Genomic DNA, 19,075 nt, shown 5'->3' on the forward strand with positions numbered 1-19,075 from the left:
ATATACCTGCCTATACTGTATAAGGATTACAGGATGGTGGAGGCTGGAAGGCACTTCTGGAGATCACGTACTCAAACTCCTGCTCAACTAGATGAAGTTGCCTGGGACCTTGTCCAGTCAGGTTTTGAATGCTTTCAAGCCTGGACACTACACAACCTCTCCAGGCAACCCACTGCAGTGTTTCACAACACGTATTTCCATGAGCCACTTCACAGTAAAAGGTTTATGCTTCAGTGGGGCTCCCTGTGGCACGAGCTTTGCCGGTTTCCCCTTGCCCTTTCTCTAGGTACTACTGAGAAGACTCAAGCTCAGTCCTCCCTGCTCCCCTGGTCAGGTATGGACACATACTGGTTAGATCCCCTGAGCCTTTTCTTCGCAAGCCTGAACAGTCCCAGCTCCCTCAACCTCCCCTCACGTGTCTGATGCTCCAACCCTTCATTAGCTTTGTGGTCTGGTCTCTGGACTCTCTGCTGTTTGCAGGCCCAGCTCAGGGAAAAACCTTGGTGTCCTCACAGGTGGTTATCTGCACGGCTGGGCTTGCTGTGCAGTCAGAAGCCAAGAAGGTGGGCACTGGGGACAAGGCAGCAGGTGTCAGGGGGAGCTGGAGGGCTCTGTGCAGTGCTGGGGGCCACTAAGGAGGGAGAAGGTCAGCTACAGTCCTCAGGAGCGTGGACAAGTGCTGTGGGGGTAGCTAGGATGAGTTTTGTGACACTTGAAGAGGAAAGGCTCAGGGGGGCTGTGGCTGAAGCTTCCAGGCTAATGGAGGACAAGCCCAATGCAAAGTTGTGGGATGCGATGAATGGCTGTGGGAGGAAAGGACACACTCTGTTAAATGAGGGGGAGACTGGCATCAAACAGAGAAGAGTGGCCATCTTGCAAAGTATATTTCCCTATGGTGTTGTGACAGACGGCAGTATCAACAGATTGAAAAGATGATTAGACAAGCATGTTGAAGGCAGGTCTGTGAACTGCCATTAAAAAGGGATGAGCAAAGGTGCATTATCCAATGTGCAGAAAGCAACAGTTAGGGTGCAGGGAGCTTAAGGGGAACAGAGTGTAGAGACAAGTCAGCTTTGCTGGTTCTTGCACAATATTTCTTTTTGCCACTTTATCCCCTCATGTATCAGGGCACATTCTGCAGCCCTTCAATCACCTTTGTGGCCCTCCTTTGGAGCTTCTCTGGTCTGCCCACATCTTTTTTGAACTCTGGGGATGCAAAGAGGGCACAGTACTCAAGCTGTAGGCTGACAGGCACTGAGCAGTACAGGGGGATGATCACATCTCTATCTCTGCAAGTAATAACCCTGCAGATACAGCCTCTGATTTGCCTTCATCACTGCAGCACACTGCCAACAGACCCCAGTCTGTACTGAGCTCTTCAGATACATTGTCTCTGGCATAGGGCCTTGTCTGTGTCTTTATTGAACTTAGTACAATTCTTGCATGCCTACTCTTTGAGCCTGTTCAGGTCTCTCAGTAAGATGGCTCTCCCTACTGACATTTGTACTGGGTCTGGCTGGAATGGAGGGGACTTCCCATGCAGTGCCCCACAGAGTGCTGCATAGCTTGCTGTGTAGCTCTGCACATGAAGCTAGAACAGCAGTGGTATCACACCGGTGCTGTGTCTGCTGCTGAGCAGTGCTGGCACAGCAGCAGGACTCTCTCCAGCCCACCCAGAGCCAGGAGGCTGGGGATGAGCAAGAGGTAGGGAGGAGATACCCTAAAAAACCAGCCAAAGGCATATTCCATACCATGTGGCATCACTCAGAAATTAAAGGGAAGGAGAAGGGGCCTCTCATTATGAAGCCACCCATCCTTCCAAACGACAGCTATGTGTACTGAGGCCCTGCCTCCTGGGACATGGCCAAGCATTGCTCATTGATGGGAAGTAGAAAGTAATTTCTCTATGTTTCCATGCAGCCTTTGCTTGATTCCCCCCCTCCCTTTTCCCTTTAATTAAATTATCCTTATCTCAGCATGAGTTGTTTTTTTCCCCAGTATATTTTCTTCTCGGCCTCTTCTTCTAAGGAGGAGTGAGAGAGTGGTTGTGGTGGAGTTCAGCTGCTCAACTGAGTAAAACCACCACGTCTACTTCAGCAGACTTGCTGAGTGTGCTTTCAGTCCCATCATCCAGATCACTTACGAAGATATTGAACAGCATGGGGCATAGCAGCTGTCCCTGTGGGACCACAACTTATGACAGGCTGCCAGCCTGAGTAAAAAATGTTGAACACCAGGCTCTGAGAAGGGTCTGTTCAACAATTTCCTACTTACCTCAGACAACCATTCAACCTATATCTTGGCTGTCAAGAAGACCACTTAACTCCTTCCTTCTCTTCCACACCTTCTCCAATGTTTGGATCAAACCCATGAACTACTGGGTGCTTTAATGAGTCACTTCATTACAGCTTTTTGGCTGTAATTAAAAAAATGCAAGTTTGGAAGTATGCTGACAACCAGAGAAGGTGGAGGAACCAGTTACAGCTTGATTACTAATATGACATATGATGTGTAAAGTCCAATGTCTGCATTTATATACCTATGCAAAACCAAAGTCACCATAAAGGCACCTGCCATCAACCTGATGAGAATGTCTTTAGAAGATATTTGGGCACTTGAACAAGTCTGGTCACAACCGGACCTTCTGATGGGCATTTTCAACATCAAAATATCAGCTGTGTCACTACATCATGGAACCTAAGAGGACTATAGATATTAGTAATGGACTGGACTGATGTGAACACAGCAATTTGAGAATTTAGAATATGCCTGGACATGGCTCTCACTTGCTTGTTTACACGGAAGATTATTCTCTGATGAGTCGTACACATCAGCTACAAATAAGCAACTAGAAGAGCTCGTACACTCAGCATATTGATTTTAAATCTAGGTTAAACTGTTTGCTGTAGTCTACTTTTTTGTAGAAGTCAACTCCTCAGGCCAACATCAATAAACCTGTCATTACTCTTACAAACAATGGCATGGTGAAAGAGAGGTAAATCCTTGGCACAAAGAACTTAGTTCTCCAAAACATTGTTCTTAGGAACATTTGCATGTTAAACAGAAGCCAGAAACAAACCCTGGCAATTCCCACTAGAACATGAGCTATGCCTGTAAGTACGATCAGGTTTGTGTATTGTAACTGTCAAAAAAACACTGTACAAAGGAAATACAGTGACAAGACGTCCTAAGGATTTAACTGATTCAATAAGAAGAACAGAACACTGAAAATCTAGATGAAAAGCTGATTTTGTAACAAAACCCCGCACAGATAATCTATTTTGACACTAATCTGTACTGTATCATTTATCACAGGTCAAAAACGCTAAACTGATACTAAAATCAGTTAAAGGATGCTGACATTGACCTAGATATGGCATGCCTTTATTCTTTTCAATATAAATAGGCCATCATCCCATGACCTTGGTAGAAGAGGTACTGCTTGGTAGTATCCTACATTAACAAAGTAAATTTTTTGATTTTTTTCTTTCAAGTAAAAATAATTTGAAAAAGCAATGGGATTCCCATAAAACCACTCAAAGATTAAAAACTTATATATTTCAAGATAGGAGATGGCTTTTTCCGACTCTTTTCATCCTAACAAGGAAGCATATAGGAACCCTTGTTTCCAAGGGGAAATCCCTGTCCCCGTGACCCCTAGGAACAGATACTTAAACAGTCCCCAGTTTCTTCTCCAACTAGCTGTATGAGAATCATCAAGAGGTGATATCAAGAGGTGATCAAAGATAGCTTATCCTAGATTACATAAAACTGCAGAGGTGGTGGTGGTGGAGGAAGCTAGAAGAGGAAATAAAGCAGATGATCTCTAGGCTTCTCCATACTTATTTATGAACTTAAAAGGCTAAATTTACCCTGGAAGGAGCGACTGTGGAGTTGGTGTTGGCCCATTGAGGGCATATAGGCTGATGCTGCTGATCCCACTGCTCCCCATGCTGCCAGAACTCTGGGCGGATTGAGCACTGCGGTCCTGGTAATTCAGTGGAAGGCTTTGAGGTCTGGCATAGTAATAAGGGGTTGAGTGAGCATCCCGTGGCAATGCTTGAGCAAAAAGCGTGGCATAACTTGATACCTGAAAAGGAAGCGGATTGGAAAAAAGTTGTGAGTTGTTGTAAGTCATGTCTCAAGTTAACATGTAGTGTAATATTCAAGAACGCAAAAAATAACTGAAGACTATGATTATGCAAAGAAATTCTTTGCTAAAATTAAGATGACAAAAGAGCAAGTCCCTTACAGTAAGCAAAAACCCTTTTAGCAACATCGCTTATTTTTGACTGTGAACTGTCAATAGCAATAAGTGTAAAAGCACTTTGGCTCTAGCAGAGCTGCAACCAGAGAAGGAATTTTCCTCTCCTTACTCCATTTCAAACTCATTAGTACATGAGCAGACATTACACCACCAAGCAGAAAACAAAACCATCTAGCGAAGTCACAGCTCAAGCTACAAGTGATAGACAGCTCAATTTTGCATTCACTTAATATAAAAAGCTGCAAACACTTGTGCCAAATGTCTTCTTCCTTTTAGCCTCACACACAACCACCACACATGATCTGGTTTCTAGAACTATTTCAGTCTGGATAGTGACTCAGTGACACACGAACTAAGCAATGGTTAGTTCTCAGAAAACTAAGCATATTATCTCCTCACTTACCTTATTAGACTGCTTACGGGGGTCTTCGCTGAGACTAAGCAAGAGGTAGAGTATTGACCATTTATTTTTCAAAATGCCCTTTAAAAGAAAAAGGATTTATAAAGAGTTACAACCAACTCATTGATTTATAATTTTTATTATCCAATCTACTAAAATGTGCACGTTTAAATTAATTTAACATACGATAACACCAACTTGGAGCTGCATTCCTAAATAAACTGAGAATGTGCAGTATAGCCTCTGTAACACTATTTTATGAACTTTCTCTACTGTGTTCATGTCATGAACTATCGCATGCTCTGAGATCAGCAAGTATTTAAATTTAAAGTTCATTGCTATTAAGAAAAACAATTACATAGATCTAAACTTTTACCAACACTCCTCCACACTCTCACTACTTAAAACATCTTTGACTTGGATCCAACTCTAACCTAAAAGTAAAGAAACTTTTGGTACAATAGCTAGAAAAGAACTGTCTCTTCTCCCCTTTCCCCTTCACCCTCCTTTTCAGGGAGGCTTCAGAAGTTTGAGGGTGAGAGCAAGCTGAAGGTAAATTTTCTGTTACACAGAAGACATCTTTTACATTATTTTTTGTTGTGAAAAAGACGTACAAATGACAACTATTTTATTACTGCCCAGCATATTCTACTGTGCTAAATGTTTGACTGCTGCTAATCTGTTCTGGATTCTTCACCTACCTCAGATAAATGTGTCCTCACATCTTCACCTCCTTTTACCCAATTCATTACCCTGAATCATGGGCTTCTATACACTAACATTTTTTTCCAATCAGTATACCAACACAGTGCTCTTTGATTTATATTTATGTCAGTAGAACCAAAGCCAAACCCTTAACCTTTCACAATAAAAACCTGTGACACAAATTCAGAAGCATGAGGCCTGTTTAAACCCTAGATTAATAAAAAATAAAAACTTGCAAGGCATTGCCATAAAAGAAGAAGAAACAGAGACGACAGAGCTGTCCAGAAACAGCTCTAACATCAAAAGAATGCCTGTGTGCTTTGTTTCTTTACACATTTATTACACTACCTGCGAACTGAGTTTTCTGTAGAGTTCTGAAAACAAAGCAGCATCTGCTTCCCTTCTTTGTCGTACAACTGAAAAAAAAATATATAGATTAAAGAACTGAAACAAGTATAGTAACCATGTCAGAAATCATATTGTGGTAAATTGGAAAACATAAGCATAATTATGTTTTCTTGGGTAACTGTTTCACTTTTGTCACTCGGACTTCTGCCTGTTTTCATGCTATCTGCACTCCTGCCCCTGAAAGTTCTTGCAGTGGGAGTGACCTAATGCAAGCAAATGTTTCTCTTAGAACAAGAGATATCTTTTAAAGAAGTTTTTATTATTTTATTTTTAAAGTCTAGCTTACGTTTCTGTAGGTTTTGGGAATTAACACAACTGCAAACAGATACGGGTAAGAATGCCATAAAGCACGATTTCCATATTAGGCAATGAAAGAAACAAAAATAGCAATGTCATTTGGTCAAAGTCAAGCAGAACTTCAATGTCACAGAACTTCCATATATCAAGGAAAGTAACAGTTTTGATCACAGCCAGTTATATAATAGAAGTCTTTGCCCAGAAGAGTACTTTAAAGCTTTAAGATGTCTTCAGAAAACCAACTTTATATCAGAAAGAGTCACATTTAAAAAAGAGGTAAGACAAGTTCTAAGGAAGCGTTAATAGGAAAACAATTGATGCTTAACATTAGAAATGCTAATTAATATTAAAGGCCACAGCAAAGTACATTTTAACAAATGAGTCACCTACTGCAAAACAACTCCAGAATAAATATAAAGTTAGAGGGATGTACCCAGTCAGTTATTCCATGACCATTAACATTTAACTACGAGGCGAAGCTGGGGAGAAAGAAGATGAGGGAGATAATCAGCTGCATTGTTCCTTGCCTGTTGAGGGAATAGGCAACAGCAGAACAAGGATATATGCTGACGTGCTGCCTAGTACTGGCCAAATCATACAGAAATTCAATGTGCAGAAGCGTTTATTGTAGAGTACAGTGTTTTGGAGGTCCATCTGGAGAAATTCTGATGGGCTTATTTGCCTATCAGGAAGTAATGGAAGCTCCAATTTATCAAAAGCAAACAAACATGCTTTAAAAGGTTACAGCCACTGGCTTCAGATATCCTAACTCTATTGTCCCTACTGACTGAATGTTTGAAGCTCCCAAGCATAAATAGGAGGCTTTAAGTTAATTAGTAATTGCTTCTGGACATTCTACTGTAGGGCTGAGAAGCTGTTGAAAGCATTACTTGGCTTTTTAAAAGGAATGCCTCACAACCTCATTGGATTCACCGAGTAACACTTGACTGAAAAAGCAGCATAGAGCTCAACATAATATAACCACAGCTTCACTTACACTATCAGTCTAATGTTTTGGCTTTGAAAAGGTGGTTGTAGATGAACTTGTAGAAAAACTGAAGTCAAGAAATATCAGGAAAGTTGCATGAACAATGACTCCACTCCATCCATCCCCAGAATGCTCATTCATTAGGTTTCACACAGTTGCTCATGAAGTTCATTATGCCAAATGGTAATATTGCTAAGGTACACCTCAAAAATATCAGTCTTCCAAAAATAAATATGAATTTATGAATTCCAAGAAATATTAAAATTAAAGAAGTACAATATTAAATCATTCTTTCTGTAGTGGCTGAGAAAGAAAATGATTCATACTGCAGCAAGGGAAGATTTAAGCTGAGCATTCAGAAGCATCCGAACTGTTAATACAAACAGCCACTCAGAGACAGTAACTAGGGGATTCCTGGAATTTTTATCACAAGATTTTCAAGGACAGCCATAACAACAGAACTGTCTGCAAGGCAGAGTGGTCCCGTCTTCAGACGAATAAAATAAGTTAGTGAAAGACTTCCATGCATTATATCTAAGAAACAAAGATGCACGTACGTTCTTTCTTGATTTTCTCTGCTACAAGAAATTCATCCCGTTCAACGGTGGGAGCAAAGTTGCTTCCAATAACTCTCACTGCATACTGAAACTGCTGGGCTGCATCAGCTGAAAGAAAGAAAGAAAAAAACCCTCTCAGTTAATAGAAATTCAGCAGTCTGCTTAGAAGTGAAAGAACAAAAGTTTTAGACACAAGTTTGCTTTGCTATGACTGAATTTGGCATAGATGTACCCAGCTTGGATCACGTACTGTTGAATTATATTCCTTAGACACACTTCTAACCAGAGGGCAGTGAAGTCAGGTTTACCCATGAGCAGGTATTTCAAACATACTCACCTGTACATACTCTGCAAAAAGAATTGCACAGAAACTTGTAAATAAACCTTTCCTATTCTGTGTTGATTTAGGCCTGCCTAGTCTAAGAGAGCATCAGCAATCTTCAAGCTGTCCTGCAGCTCTCCACAGCCTGAAGAGGTGCAGGACTGGGCACAAAGTCACACAGTTTGGGTACACATAGCAACAACGCAGCCATGTTCACCAGCACCATGTTCTCATCCAGCACCAAACTGGATTATCCTACCTATGGATGTGAACTCAGATGTCTGCAACAGTGGCTTTACCAGTTTGTGTGTTGTTTTCAGATGTGGTTTTAGTTTGTCTTAAAAACAGTTTACATGGTTTTATCACTTCAGGTCTTATGCTCTTCTTCCAATGCATAACCCACAAGCTAGTCACCTCCCTGCACTGCTCTTTCATCATGCAAAGATTGAAATTATAATCTTGTTACCAAAAACATTAATGCAAGTATTTGCATCAATGTATTCTTTGTGGGAAGATTATTAATCTGGTAACACGGAGATATGGACAGCTCAGCATTAATGCCTCTGTAGCATAGTCACAGTCACACGTATTGATATGAAAGACAGTCAAGCAGTAACCCTATGGACATGTTGCGTGCCCTTTGAAATGCGAAGTGCTGGATAAGTTTCTAATCCTCATATAGGAATAACTGTAATAATACAAGGTTTGGGCTGGAAGAACCTTAAAGCCCATCCAGTTCTACCCCCCTTCCATGGGCAGGGACACCTCCTACCAGCCCAGGCTGCCCAAAGCCCCATCCAGCCTGGCCTTGAACACCTCCAGGGATGGGGCAGCCACAGCTTCTCTGGGCAAAGTGTAGTGTCAGCTACACATTTCCTGATTTCAGGGAAAATACCTGGGATTCAGTAGTGTTTAAGTCTGTTTTATATATAAAAACACTGCATGCCAAAGCATGTTCTACTCAGTTAAGCAGTCAACTTACAGAGAAAACTAAAGTGCAAACTCAACTTGGTACAGCAATGGTTCAGCCAAGAAAATAAGAAGGGATCCTGGTTTGGACAGACACATTTGAAAGGAAAAGGGAAATGGAATAGGACAAAGGTCCACTGGAAACAAAGATACTCACTGACTTCCTGAAGTGGCAGGTAGGGAAACAGACCCCTAAAAACCATGCTGGGCCAGTTAACTATTTGCACTAAATTATTCCAGACAATAAGAGTTATTGTATCTTTCATTAATTCCTTGATTGTGTCCTCAGGAGCAGCTGGGACAGTTCAGTTTCTCTACTTATTCTTAGGCATCTTTTCTTAGATATCTTTAATTATAGTGGCTCGATTAGAACTACAATTTAAAAATAAAATTGCTAAAGAGAGTTTCAAGTCAAATGACCCAGATTAACCGAAGCCAAGATGAGGCCAAGGGTTAAATGTCAGAGTACTTGATCATTACAAAATGTGCCTAGATTAAATAATTAAAAACTGATTATTGACTAAAAAGTGTGTGAAAAAAAGTTACCAGTGAGCTAGGTCAATGTTATAGAAAAATATAAAAAGGAAGCAATTAAAAAAAGAGAGATGTCTTAAAAACACACACAAATTCAGCCACAGCAAAGCCACAAGCACCTCCCATAGAGTTTCTCTTCACTAAAGAGTTGTATTACTCTGGTTTTCTAAGAAAAATGATGTTTGGAAGTTCATTTCTACGCCCACTCCCACTACCCTCTCTTATCAACCTTTAAGAAAAAACAAAAACCAGAAGTCCCTGAGGTCTCTATGAGGGGACTAGCAGAACAACCACCCTAATAACCTTGCCAGGGGTCAGCACGCAGCACAAGCTCAGTCTCTGGTCTGTCAGCACAGGTTTAGCAATGTCAGGTACTGCCTCCTGCCCAGACAGAAGCCAGGGAGCGTGGAGGAACAAAGACATTTAGGATGTGAGATGTTTGACAGGAGAAATTGTTGAAGAGAGAAAGTACAGAAAGGGAAATCTGGCAGCACTGCAGCTGAAGAATGCTGAGGTCCTACTGAAGAGAAGACCTGAAACAATCAACTAATTTCCTACACATTCGTAATCTTGCAATATTAAGATGCACGTCCTATGATATAAGTATTTTTATTTGGAACTCTACTACATATTCTATTGTTCAACATCCTGCTACATCTGAATAATTCAGCATTACTCATTCAGCTGCTTCTGCTAACTTCTTAGTATATGTTATGATTATTACTAAGTTTAGTGCTTAGAGAAAAAAATAGAAATCAGAGCATTGTTTTTATTTTATACCAGTCAGCAACACATAATGTTCTTCCCTTGTAAGCAAGGGTGTATTTACTGTTAACTCACTTCTTTTGTTTCTGAAAAAAGAAGTTAGTATCAGTCTTTCAAAAAGATTAATGTGCTATGCTTCTTCTCTGATGCTCCCTGTGGTTTTACAGGTTTAGATTAAATTAAAATGAACCAAGATTCATATGAAGAGAAATCAAGTGAGTTTATTATCTGGTACTTCATAATCACCTGATGCAATGATCACAAAACACAGCAAAGATACGTACAAAGCCTCTGAAGACTCTCTGGAGTCTCATTTCTCCAAAGACCTGACTCAGGAAGAAAGCTATAAATGGTTGCAAGGCTTTTTTGTTGCTGTTGTATCTCTCATGCACGTGTGCACAATGAAAGATATCAGAGTAAGGGCTTATCTTCAAAATAATGGAAGAAAAAGCATGGACTTGACTATCTGCATGTTTTCCAATCTGCCTCTGACACTGGAGTCAGTAAGACTAGCTATGTTTTTCATTTTCTGTTACAATGGAATATTGATGGCAAGACAGACAAAAATATTCATGCAGATTTCCAAAAATCTTGAACATTTAAACCTAAGTTCTTGATCTAATAAAAAAAACAATTGTTAATTTATCAACAGTACAAGAAAAAATCTGCTACTTAATGGGGGAAGCTTTAACAAAAATCATAAATAACTTATTTCAACATTAACTATAGCAAGACTACTTAAACACAGAAACCTAGTATAGTTTTTCCATACTGTCCTAAGAAGGCATGTGAGAAAGATCTTTATTTGAAAGACTACAACTCTATCAAAAAAGCTCTGGAGATTAAACCTACTACACTATTAATGGTATGGCCCAAAGTTATCCACTCTTTACACATACAGATTTGCACTGGAAATTCAATAGCATTGTCATAAAAGCATTGTTTGTGGGTTTTTTTATTATTATTTTTACTATGTTGTATTCAGCTTCTCTTACTTTAGTCATATAGAGTCCAGTTTTTTTTGTTTTTTTTTTTTTTTGTTTGTTTGTTTTTTGTTTTTACAAGCAAAACTTGCTAAGGGAGTTTCCTCAGCAGCAAATTACTTCTTACAAGTCTGTAAAATAACTTCAGTACCTAAAGCGATTAAACATGACTTTACTACTGATCTCTGTCAGTAAAATAAAGAATTGCATCATGTGTAACTAATAGATACTTTTAATAGCATCCCTCCTCAAAAACCACTTACTGAGACAGCAGGCAGGTTTAAAATACACAGGTGTGTACCTATGTATGTGCACATGCCTTTCCATCAAAAAGTGATTCAATATAAATCTGTTATGAAAGAGCAAGTTCAAGGGATGCGATGCACAGAGCTGATACAGCTGTTCACACGGAAAAGGGGGAAACCATACTGAGCAGGACTCATTTTCCAAAGGCCTGATCAAAGAATTCGAAGCAGACAAAGACAAACATTACCCTTTAAGTAATATGTACATACACAGAAAATTAATTATACCTGTAGGCAGCCATACAGTTAAACAAAGCAATAGCACTCGCAAATCACAAGAAAAGTTAAAAAGTCTCTCATTTGAGCAGAGCAAGCTATCAATAGTTCAGATTTTCCACAGTCCACCCAGCTGTTTATACCCTCCTAAAAACAACGAGGTGTAAAAACCGAACTGCTTCCAAAAGGTAGGTAACATTTTAAAGTCACACAGAGTGCAAGTGTAGAACAAGCAAAAAACAAGCAGTATAAGAAGAACTTGGTAGTAAGAAAGAATGGAGAATAGTACAAGAAAGTGAAGTTCTAAGGAAAAGTTGAAGAAAAAGTAGAATCACTTGGCCAGCATACTTCCAAGAAGCCAGTATTTAAGAGGAAATGCTGAAATTCAGCAAGTCTTTTGCTAAGAAGAAGCTTCTAACTTTACCTGTAGTTCTAGGAAATGAATTGAAATTCACTTCAGTCTTACATTTTTTTCTAGCATCATTGTTTATGGGCCTCTAAGTTTAAAGGGGAAAAAAGGTTTCAATTGCTGCTTTTGTTTTCAGGACTTGTTTCAAAACATGAATATATTAAGATTGTTAGAGATGAAACACTTGATTATTTTAACTTTCCTGTAAGCTAACCCTAGAGAACATCTCTGGAAAAAAAAAAAGTTCATCTAGACCGGTCAATAATCACTTTCTTGAAACACTTCAGAAATTAGCAAGCTCTCCATTATTTCCCCTTCCAGACAGCTGCCTCTTCCCAAACAAGAGCTCTGTTCAAATAGAGATACAGCATTATTGTAAAACAATGACATTAAACCGCATGCAATGTTCCATGGGTGGTGATGAACAACAAAATACTGAAAAATACTCAAACACCATTACTGTAAGCTAACACATGCTCACAAAAAAAGGGTTTTTTAATAGTAGCAGTGTGTTTGCTAAACACCTAATGTGCTACTGTTGCAAAACTAAGCATCAAAGCTGTAAAATTTGAGAAGCTGCTCACACACGCTGTGAGAAGCTCCTGATTTCATCCATATAGTAATGCTGCTATGTCTTCTTTATGCATTTTAGCTGTATCAAAAGTTTTATGCCAGTATGAATTATCATCAGGAAAGAATACAATTATATTACTATAAAGATGCCACATACTGATAGACTAAAATACCAGTCTGAAATGCCAAGCAACATTATGATTCTATTTCTATTGGCCTTCAGCTTTAAAGACATTTAAGATAGTTAAATTCATTAAGAGTAATAAAAATATATAACATTTATATGAAAAAATAGTCTAAATCTTCAATAAACTAGTGTTTGAGAGTTTATTTTTAATTAACAGTCCTTTCAGTATTCACACGCCTGTCCTTAACACACGCACACCTTTCCTTACTTACAGGATGCACAAAATTTGCAACACAGCACAGGAAACACAACTATTCTTTAATTCTGTTAATATTGTTGGTTCTCGTTGCATTGTCTGGAAATAGGTTTGAGGAACATCCCAGTGAGCTATCAGCAACATCGGTAGGTGGTCTGCTTGTAACTTTCCCCTTGCTATGACCTTTCATCTAACTTGTCACTTTGCATTTCCTTCTATTAGTATATACAATTAAACCTCCATTTCAACTTTTGAATAAACTCAGTGTTCCCCTCCCACCCCCTCTCCCCCCCAAAAAAAGCCCACAAACATTATTATTATAAAAATGTAACAAGAAAACCACTGAGATGACAGATTAAGTTAAGGCCATAGCATGGGCCTCTGATTGCAAATTCCTCTCTAAAGACTGAAATATCGCTTTCTAGAGCACGCATACCTCCAAACACTACATGAGTTTGACATACAGAGATCTTTTTAGGCTTCAAAAACAGGGAGATACAGCTTGAATATTAACAGCTGTATCATTTGATGTACTAAGTTTTTAAAACTGACACGCTAGTACAGCAGCCTACAAAGTCTGACTGCCTGAGACTTCCAAGAGGTTCCTGAAAGATGCTAAGAACAAGAAGCTTTGTCAGGAGCATTAAATTCATGCTCGGGGAGCAGCATGCAACCTCGTACAACTGCTGGAGTCCACAGATAAGGACGAAAATAAGTTACGGAAGTTACTGTGCAGGCAGACAAGTTCTCTGGGAGATCAGGTGTTAGTGTAAAAGTGAGGCAGATAAGCTGGATAAACCCAGAAAGGTCGATGATGCAGAACTTGCCCACCAGCTCTTAGATGCTGTGAGGACGTAAGGAAGAGCGAGGCTGGCACTCGCTCCTGCCACAGAGCACTAGGGTCCCTGCAGACACATGGTACCACAAAAGAGAGGGATTCAAACCCTCACTGAGGCTACTGCGCAGGAACAGAGGTCTTTCAAGCCTTCATTCTAACAAAAGTATTGATGTATGTGGGTTTTTTTGATTTGTTTTTGTTTTGAGTTCTTTACATACCTCAACAGAAACACGTTTCTCAGAGGCAGAAGAGTGTGCCAAAAAACAGCAGCTAGGTCTATGCAGCTGATTGACTTTGGAAACGCAGGAATCCATCTATGTAGTGGGTGGTCCCAAAAATCAGGGATGAAGGGAGAGAACAGCTCTACTGCTGGACAGCTCTGCACAAATTCACTTCAACACAGATCTCGGACAAGTGGGGAACGCAGGATATCACATGTAGAAGCAGATCCCCCAGCTGACAATGTGCTCGATCGGATTTGCTGAAGGCTTCAGGCATGGCATTGCAGAGTAAGGCCACTGCAGCACACTACTAGAACACAGACATCACATAAACTGAACCCTTCAGCACCCACTGAAGCCATAGTTTCCTTGCAAATATTACAGCAAACAAGTGCTGAGCACAATAGTAGGCAAGCAGCTGAAGCCTTCTGAAGTACAGAGAAACACAGGGAGTGTACAGGCAGGAAGATCCATTAGATCATTAGAGCACTTACTCTAGGAAGGTATCAAAAGCTAGCATTTCCAGAAGTTCACAGTAGGATAACCACATAAGTAGTTAAAGATGACTGGGTGGACCCAGCTACAGCTTCTTGCTTCTAATTTATTACAGGAATTTCTAGTAGAATCACTGAAGAAGCTATGCTTAAAAAAATACTCCACAGAATTAAACATCATAAATCATTTAACAGAAACCAAACTGATCATACTTGCAAAACCTGCTGCAAAAAAAAAAAAAAGAATGTGTACACAAAGCAGCTTAACTTCATCAGTACCCAAGGATGGGAGAAGTTGCACACACACCACTAACTGCACACCAGTACCGTACTTCAGACTTGTCCAGTGCTGAAATGAAATCAGAGTTAAAAGCTTGAAAACCAGTTAGATGTTACTTAACACAGAAAAAAGCCGTACACACCTTTCTTGACTGGGATTTCATCTAAAGGCCTCCTGTATTATTGTCTCTATGAACTGTCCATCAGTAGCTGGGCTGCTGACACACTAACACGTGCTACAGCTGGCTGTTTCAGAAGCCTCATGTTAGAAGGGGGAGCCTTTAGTGCTCAAGTCCCTCATAACACAAGAATAAAGAGCAGGTAAGGACAGGCCTCCTATCTGCCACAGACATAAAAGCATGGGCTACAGGAAGTATAACAGATAATGCTTTCTTTTCAAAAGAAAAAGTTGTTACTTTAAGAAATCCTTCAGTAGGAGTTGAAGGATTCAAGTGCTCAGGGAAGTGAGCAGACAGGGAACTACTGGCTGCACACAGCAGCTTACCATGATTTGGGGCAAAATTTCTCCTGTCACACACACGAGACATCTTAGTTACATGAGTGGCATCTCACCGTACAGGAATAGGTTTGGCATTTATTATTAAAAATAAACAGAGTTCTCCTCCATGTTTTCACACGTACTGCCGGCACACTCCAGTCAGAAGACAAAAAGATGTACAGAAACTGAGGCTTGAAAAAGAAGGCTACACGTAAAGTCAGTATAAGTGGCCCACCTCTCCCCAATACTTGTACCATAACTGACAAACACGGATTTTTCTAAGCATAATAAACCTAAATAAGATGTCCAATACCAAGAAACAAGCTTGGATTACGTTGAAATTCACCCTTAAATCTAAGAGAACAGAATTAGGCAATTCAGCATCAGCAATATAGAGATAATGGCCTAGAAGAGGGTTCCAGCGCTCCCATAAATACAATTTATTTATTTTTTAAAGCAGAAATAGCACAACAAATTCGGAATTTCTGGTAGCGAAAAAGTTTGAAGCGCTCTTACATATGAGCATACATCAACTGTATTGGGAAATGTTTTCTAAGGGATTTTAAAAGTGAGAAACAGCTTTAAAAGCAAAGCTCTAACAGCAGCTTGGAACTGTAGGCTGATGTGAAATATCCTTTAATATACAATTAGACCAGTTTACCAAAATAAATGTGATTACATAAAAGCACACGAGGTGTTACACAGCTTACAAGCTAGAAGCGATCTGGGGGAGGCAGGGGAAGAGCAGGAGCCGCATCCTGAGAGAAACCCCACACCAGAGATTCCTGACACTGAATTCCTCCAGACTGACAGGTCTGGAAACGGGATGTTCATGGCTTTGCAGGTCATTTTTTTTTTTAAAATGGAGAGGGAAGATGGGCTCAGATCTCTAAAAGCATAGAAGGGGGGGGGGGGGGGGGGGGGGGGGGGCGGGAGTATTTATACCTCATCACTTGTTTTCTACCTTTTAAAGAAAACTCGTTTATAGGCCATTTTTAGTCTGAAGCACATTTCGTACAACAGGTCAACACCCCAAGGTATCAGCTACTGCCATGCAAACACCCCAAGGCAACCTGGAGGGACTTCTCAGAAGACAAGCGAAGGCGTGAGGCACTTCAGAGCGACCCATAACATGGCAGAAAGCCCTCTCCCGCTCAAAAAAAAAATAAAATAATAATAATAAAAGGGATACCACGAAAGCTAGGTCATGAATTTCCCCGCCGAGCACTGCCCACACACAGAACAACTCAGAAAGGACCCGGGGACCCCGCCGCCCCCCCTGAGGGCTGGCAGTGGGCGGCGGGCAGCCGTTACCTTCGCTCTTGCCCAGGATGCGGCAGCACAGGTTCTGCAGCAAAACGTTGGGGGATTTTTGGTCCGGAGTCGCCATCGCTGCCGGGGAGGAGGAAGAGGAGGAGGACAGAGGAGGAAGACGGCAGGGAGGGAGGCGAAGAGGCTGGCCCCCGCCGCCCCGCGCCAGCAGCCGGCAGCGCGCTGGGCCGCTCGCCTACGGCGCCATTTTAACGGAGCCCGCCCAGCGCCGCAGCCGCCGCCGCCGGCCCGCGCCCACCGCGCCGCTGCGAGGGGCGGCCCCGCCGCGCCCCGAGACCCGGCTCCGCCCCGGGCTCCTCGGCAGGGAAATGGCGGGCGCCCGGCTTCGGGGGTGGGAGCGGTGTTGCAGGGGCGGTGGGGACAGCCCGGGAGTGTGGCGGGCTTAGAGCGCACGGGGTGGCTCTGCACGGCCTCGGGGTGCTGGGTTTAGGCGGCTGGAAGCAAGGTGGAACTCGGTGGGGTTGGCAGAACGGCATCCCGCGTCAATAAACGGGGGCTGCGCCTCCGCTAGGTGAAGGGAAGGCTTCAAATCTTAATTAATGTATTTATTTTTGGTGCCAAACGCCCAAAGAGCCTCCCTTCGGCTCTCCGTGGCTTGCCAAGGGTGGTTATCGCAGTACCGCTGCCAGCGTTACCTGATGTGGGCACAGTGTCGTGGAAGGGGTTGCTCCACCAGGCAGCAAAAACAGTTTGTTCACGTTTACACACACGCAAACAAACAAACAAAAATAAATAAACAAATAAATAAATAAATAATAATAATAATAAAAAGTGTCAGGAAGTGGTGTTGCTCTACAAAATCTTTAAAAGCTCTAAGGGAATCCGGTCACTGGCAAATAAATCCTCTGTTACTTCTTGTGGATGGATATTACAAATCCCTTCTGGCCATTTTAGCAGTGCTAATTCTGTTATGTTTCTAAAATCTGAAGATGTTACAGAGGTGCAAGGCTGTCTCTAAATTGTAGAGGTGTGGATATGAAGGGTGGATAAGGAAAAGGCTGGATGGCTGCAGGCAGGGACTTGATGTCAACAACTCAAAAAGTGAAAAGTGGTGTCCCTCAGGGGTCTGCTGGGACCAGTACTGTTTTATACCTTCATTAACAAGGACAGTGGGATTTGAGTGCACCCTCAGCAAGCTTGCTGATGACACCAAGCTGAGTGGTGCAGCCGACACACTGGAGGGAAGGGATGCCATCCCTCTGGACCTGGACAGGCTTGAGAGGTGGACGCACATGAACCTCGTGCCACTCAACAAGACCAAGTGCAAGTTCCTGCACCTGGGCTGGGGAAATCTCAAACGTGAATACAGGCTGGGTGATGAGTTATAGAATCATGGAATGGCTTGGGCTAGAAGGGACCTTAAAGATCATCTAGTTCCAACCCTTCTGCCATAGGCAGGGATGTCACCCACTAGATCAGGTTGGCCAAGGCCGCATCCAGCCTGGCCTTGAACACCTCCAGCAATGGGGCATCGATTGAGAGCAGCCCTTCAAAGAAAGGCTTGGGACTGCTGGTGGATGAAAATCTCTACTTGAACCAACAACATGCACCTGTAGCCCAGAAAGCAAACCACATCCTGGGCTGCATCAAAAGAAGTGTAGCCAGCAGGTCGAGGGAGGTGATTCTCCCCCCTATATTCTGCTCTTGTGAGACCCCACCTGGAGTGTGTGTTCAGCTCCGGGGCCCCCAGCATAAGAAGGACATGGATGTATTTGAGCAAGTCCATCAGAGGGCTGGAGTGCCTCTCCTATGAAGACAAGCTGAAGGAGTTGAGCTTGTTCAGCCTGGAGAAGAGAAGGCTCTGGGGAGACCTTACAGTGGCCTTCCAGTGCCTAAAGGGGACTACAGGAAAGCTGGGCAAGGACTCTTTTTTCAGGGGATGTAGGGATAGAACAAGGAGTAATGACTTTAAACTAAAAGAGGGGGGAAATTTAGACTAGAAGTTAGAAGGAAATTCTTCCCTCGGATGGTGGTGAGGCACTGGCACAGTTTGCCCAGAGAAGCTGTGGATGTCCCATCGCTGGAGGTGTTCAAGGCCAGGCTGAATGGGGCTTTGGGCAACCTGATCTAGTGAGTGGTGGCCCTGCCTAGGGCCCTGCCTAGGTGTCCATGCCCATGGCAGGGGTTGGAATTAGATGATCTTTAAGGTCCATTCCAGCCCAAACCATTCTGTGATTCTCCAATAGGAACATGCTGTTAAAATGGCCTTACTCAAGTGTGTCTGCAAGCAAAAGTACTAATTTAAGCTTTTCAGCCCCAGTAAAACTACATCCTACGTTATGCTGCTGAAATAGTGTAACAGCAGTCAATTCTGTTACATTACTGGGAATA

At 41.9% G+C, this 19,075-nt stretch overlaps 1 protein-coding gene across 1 annotated transcript in view; it reads right to left on the bottom strand.

Moving 5' to 3' along the window:
• TUBGCP3 (tubulin gamma complex component 3) overlaps positions 1-16,965 on the bottom strand; it is a 55,003-nt gene extending 38,038 nt beyond the window's left edge. Inside the window, exons 1-5 of the mRNA XM_082756259.1 lie at positions 16,727-16,965; positions 7,623-7,730; positions 5,721-5,788; positions 4,671-4,748; positions 3,873-4,090 (exon numbers count right to left, since the gene is read on the bottom strand). Coding sequence (XP_082612385.1) covers positions 3,873-4,090; positions 4,671-4,748; positions 5,721-5,788; positions 7,623-7,730; positions 16,727-16,802 — 548 coding nt within the window. The 5' untranslated portion in view covers positions 16,803-16,965. The remainder of the gene's footprint in view (positions 1-3,872; positions 4,091-4,670; positions 4,749-5,720; positions 5,789-7,622; positions 7,731-16,726) is intronic.
• Positions 16,966-19,075: the final 2,110 nt, after the last annotated feature.

This window comes from Aythya marila (genome assembly GCF_965140915.1).
Source record: "Aythya marila genome assembly, chromosome: 1".
NCBI lineage: Eukaryota > Metazoa > Chordata > Aves > Anseriformes > Anatidae > Aythya > Aythya marila.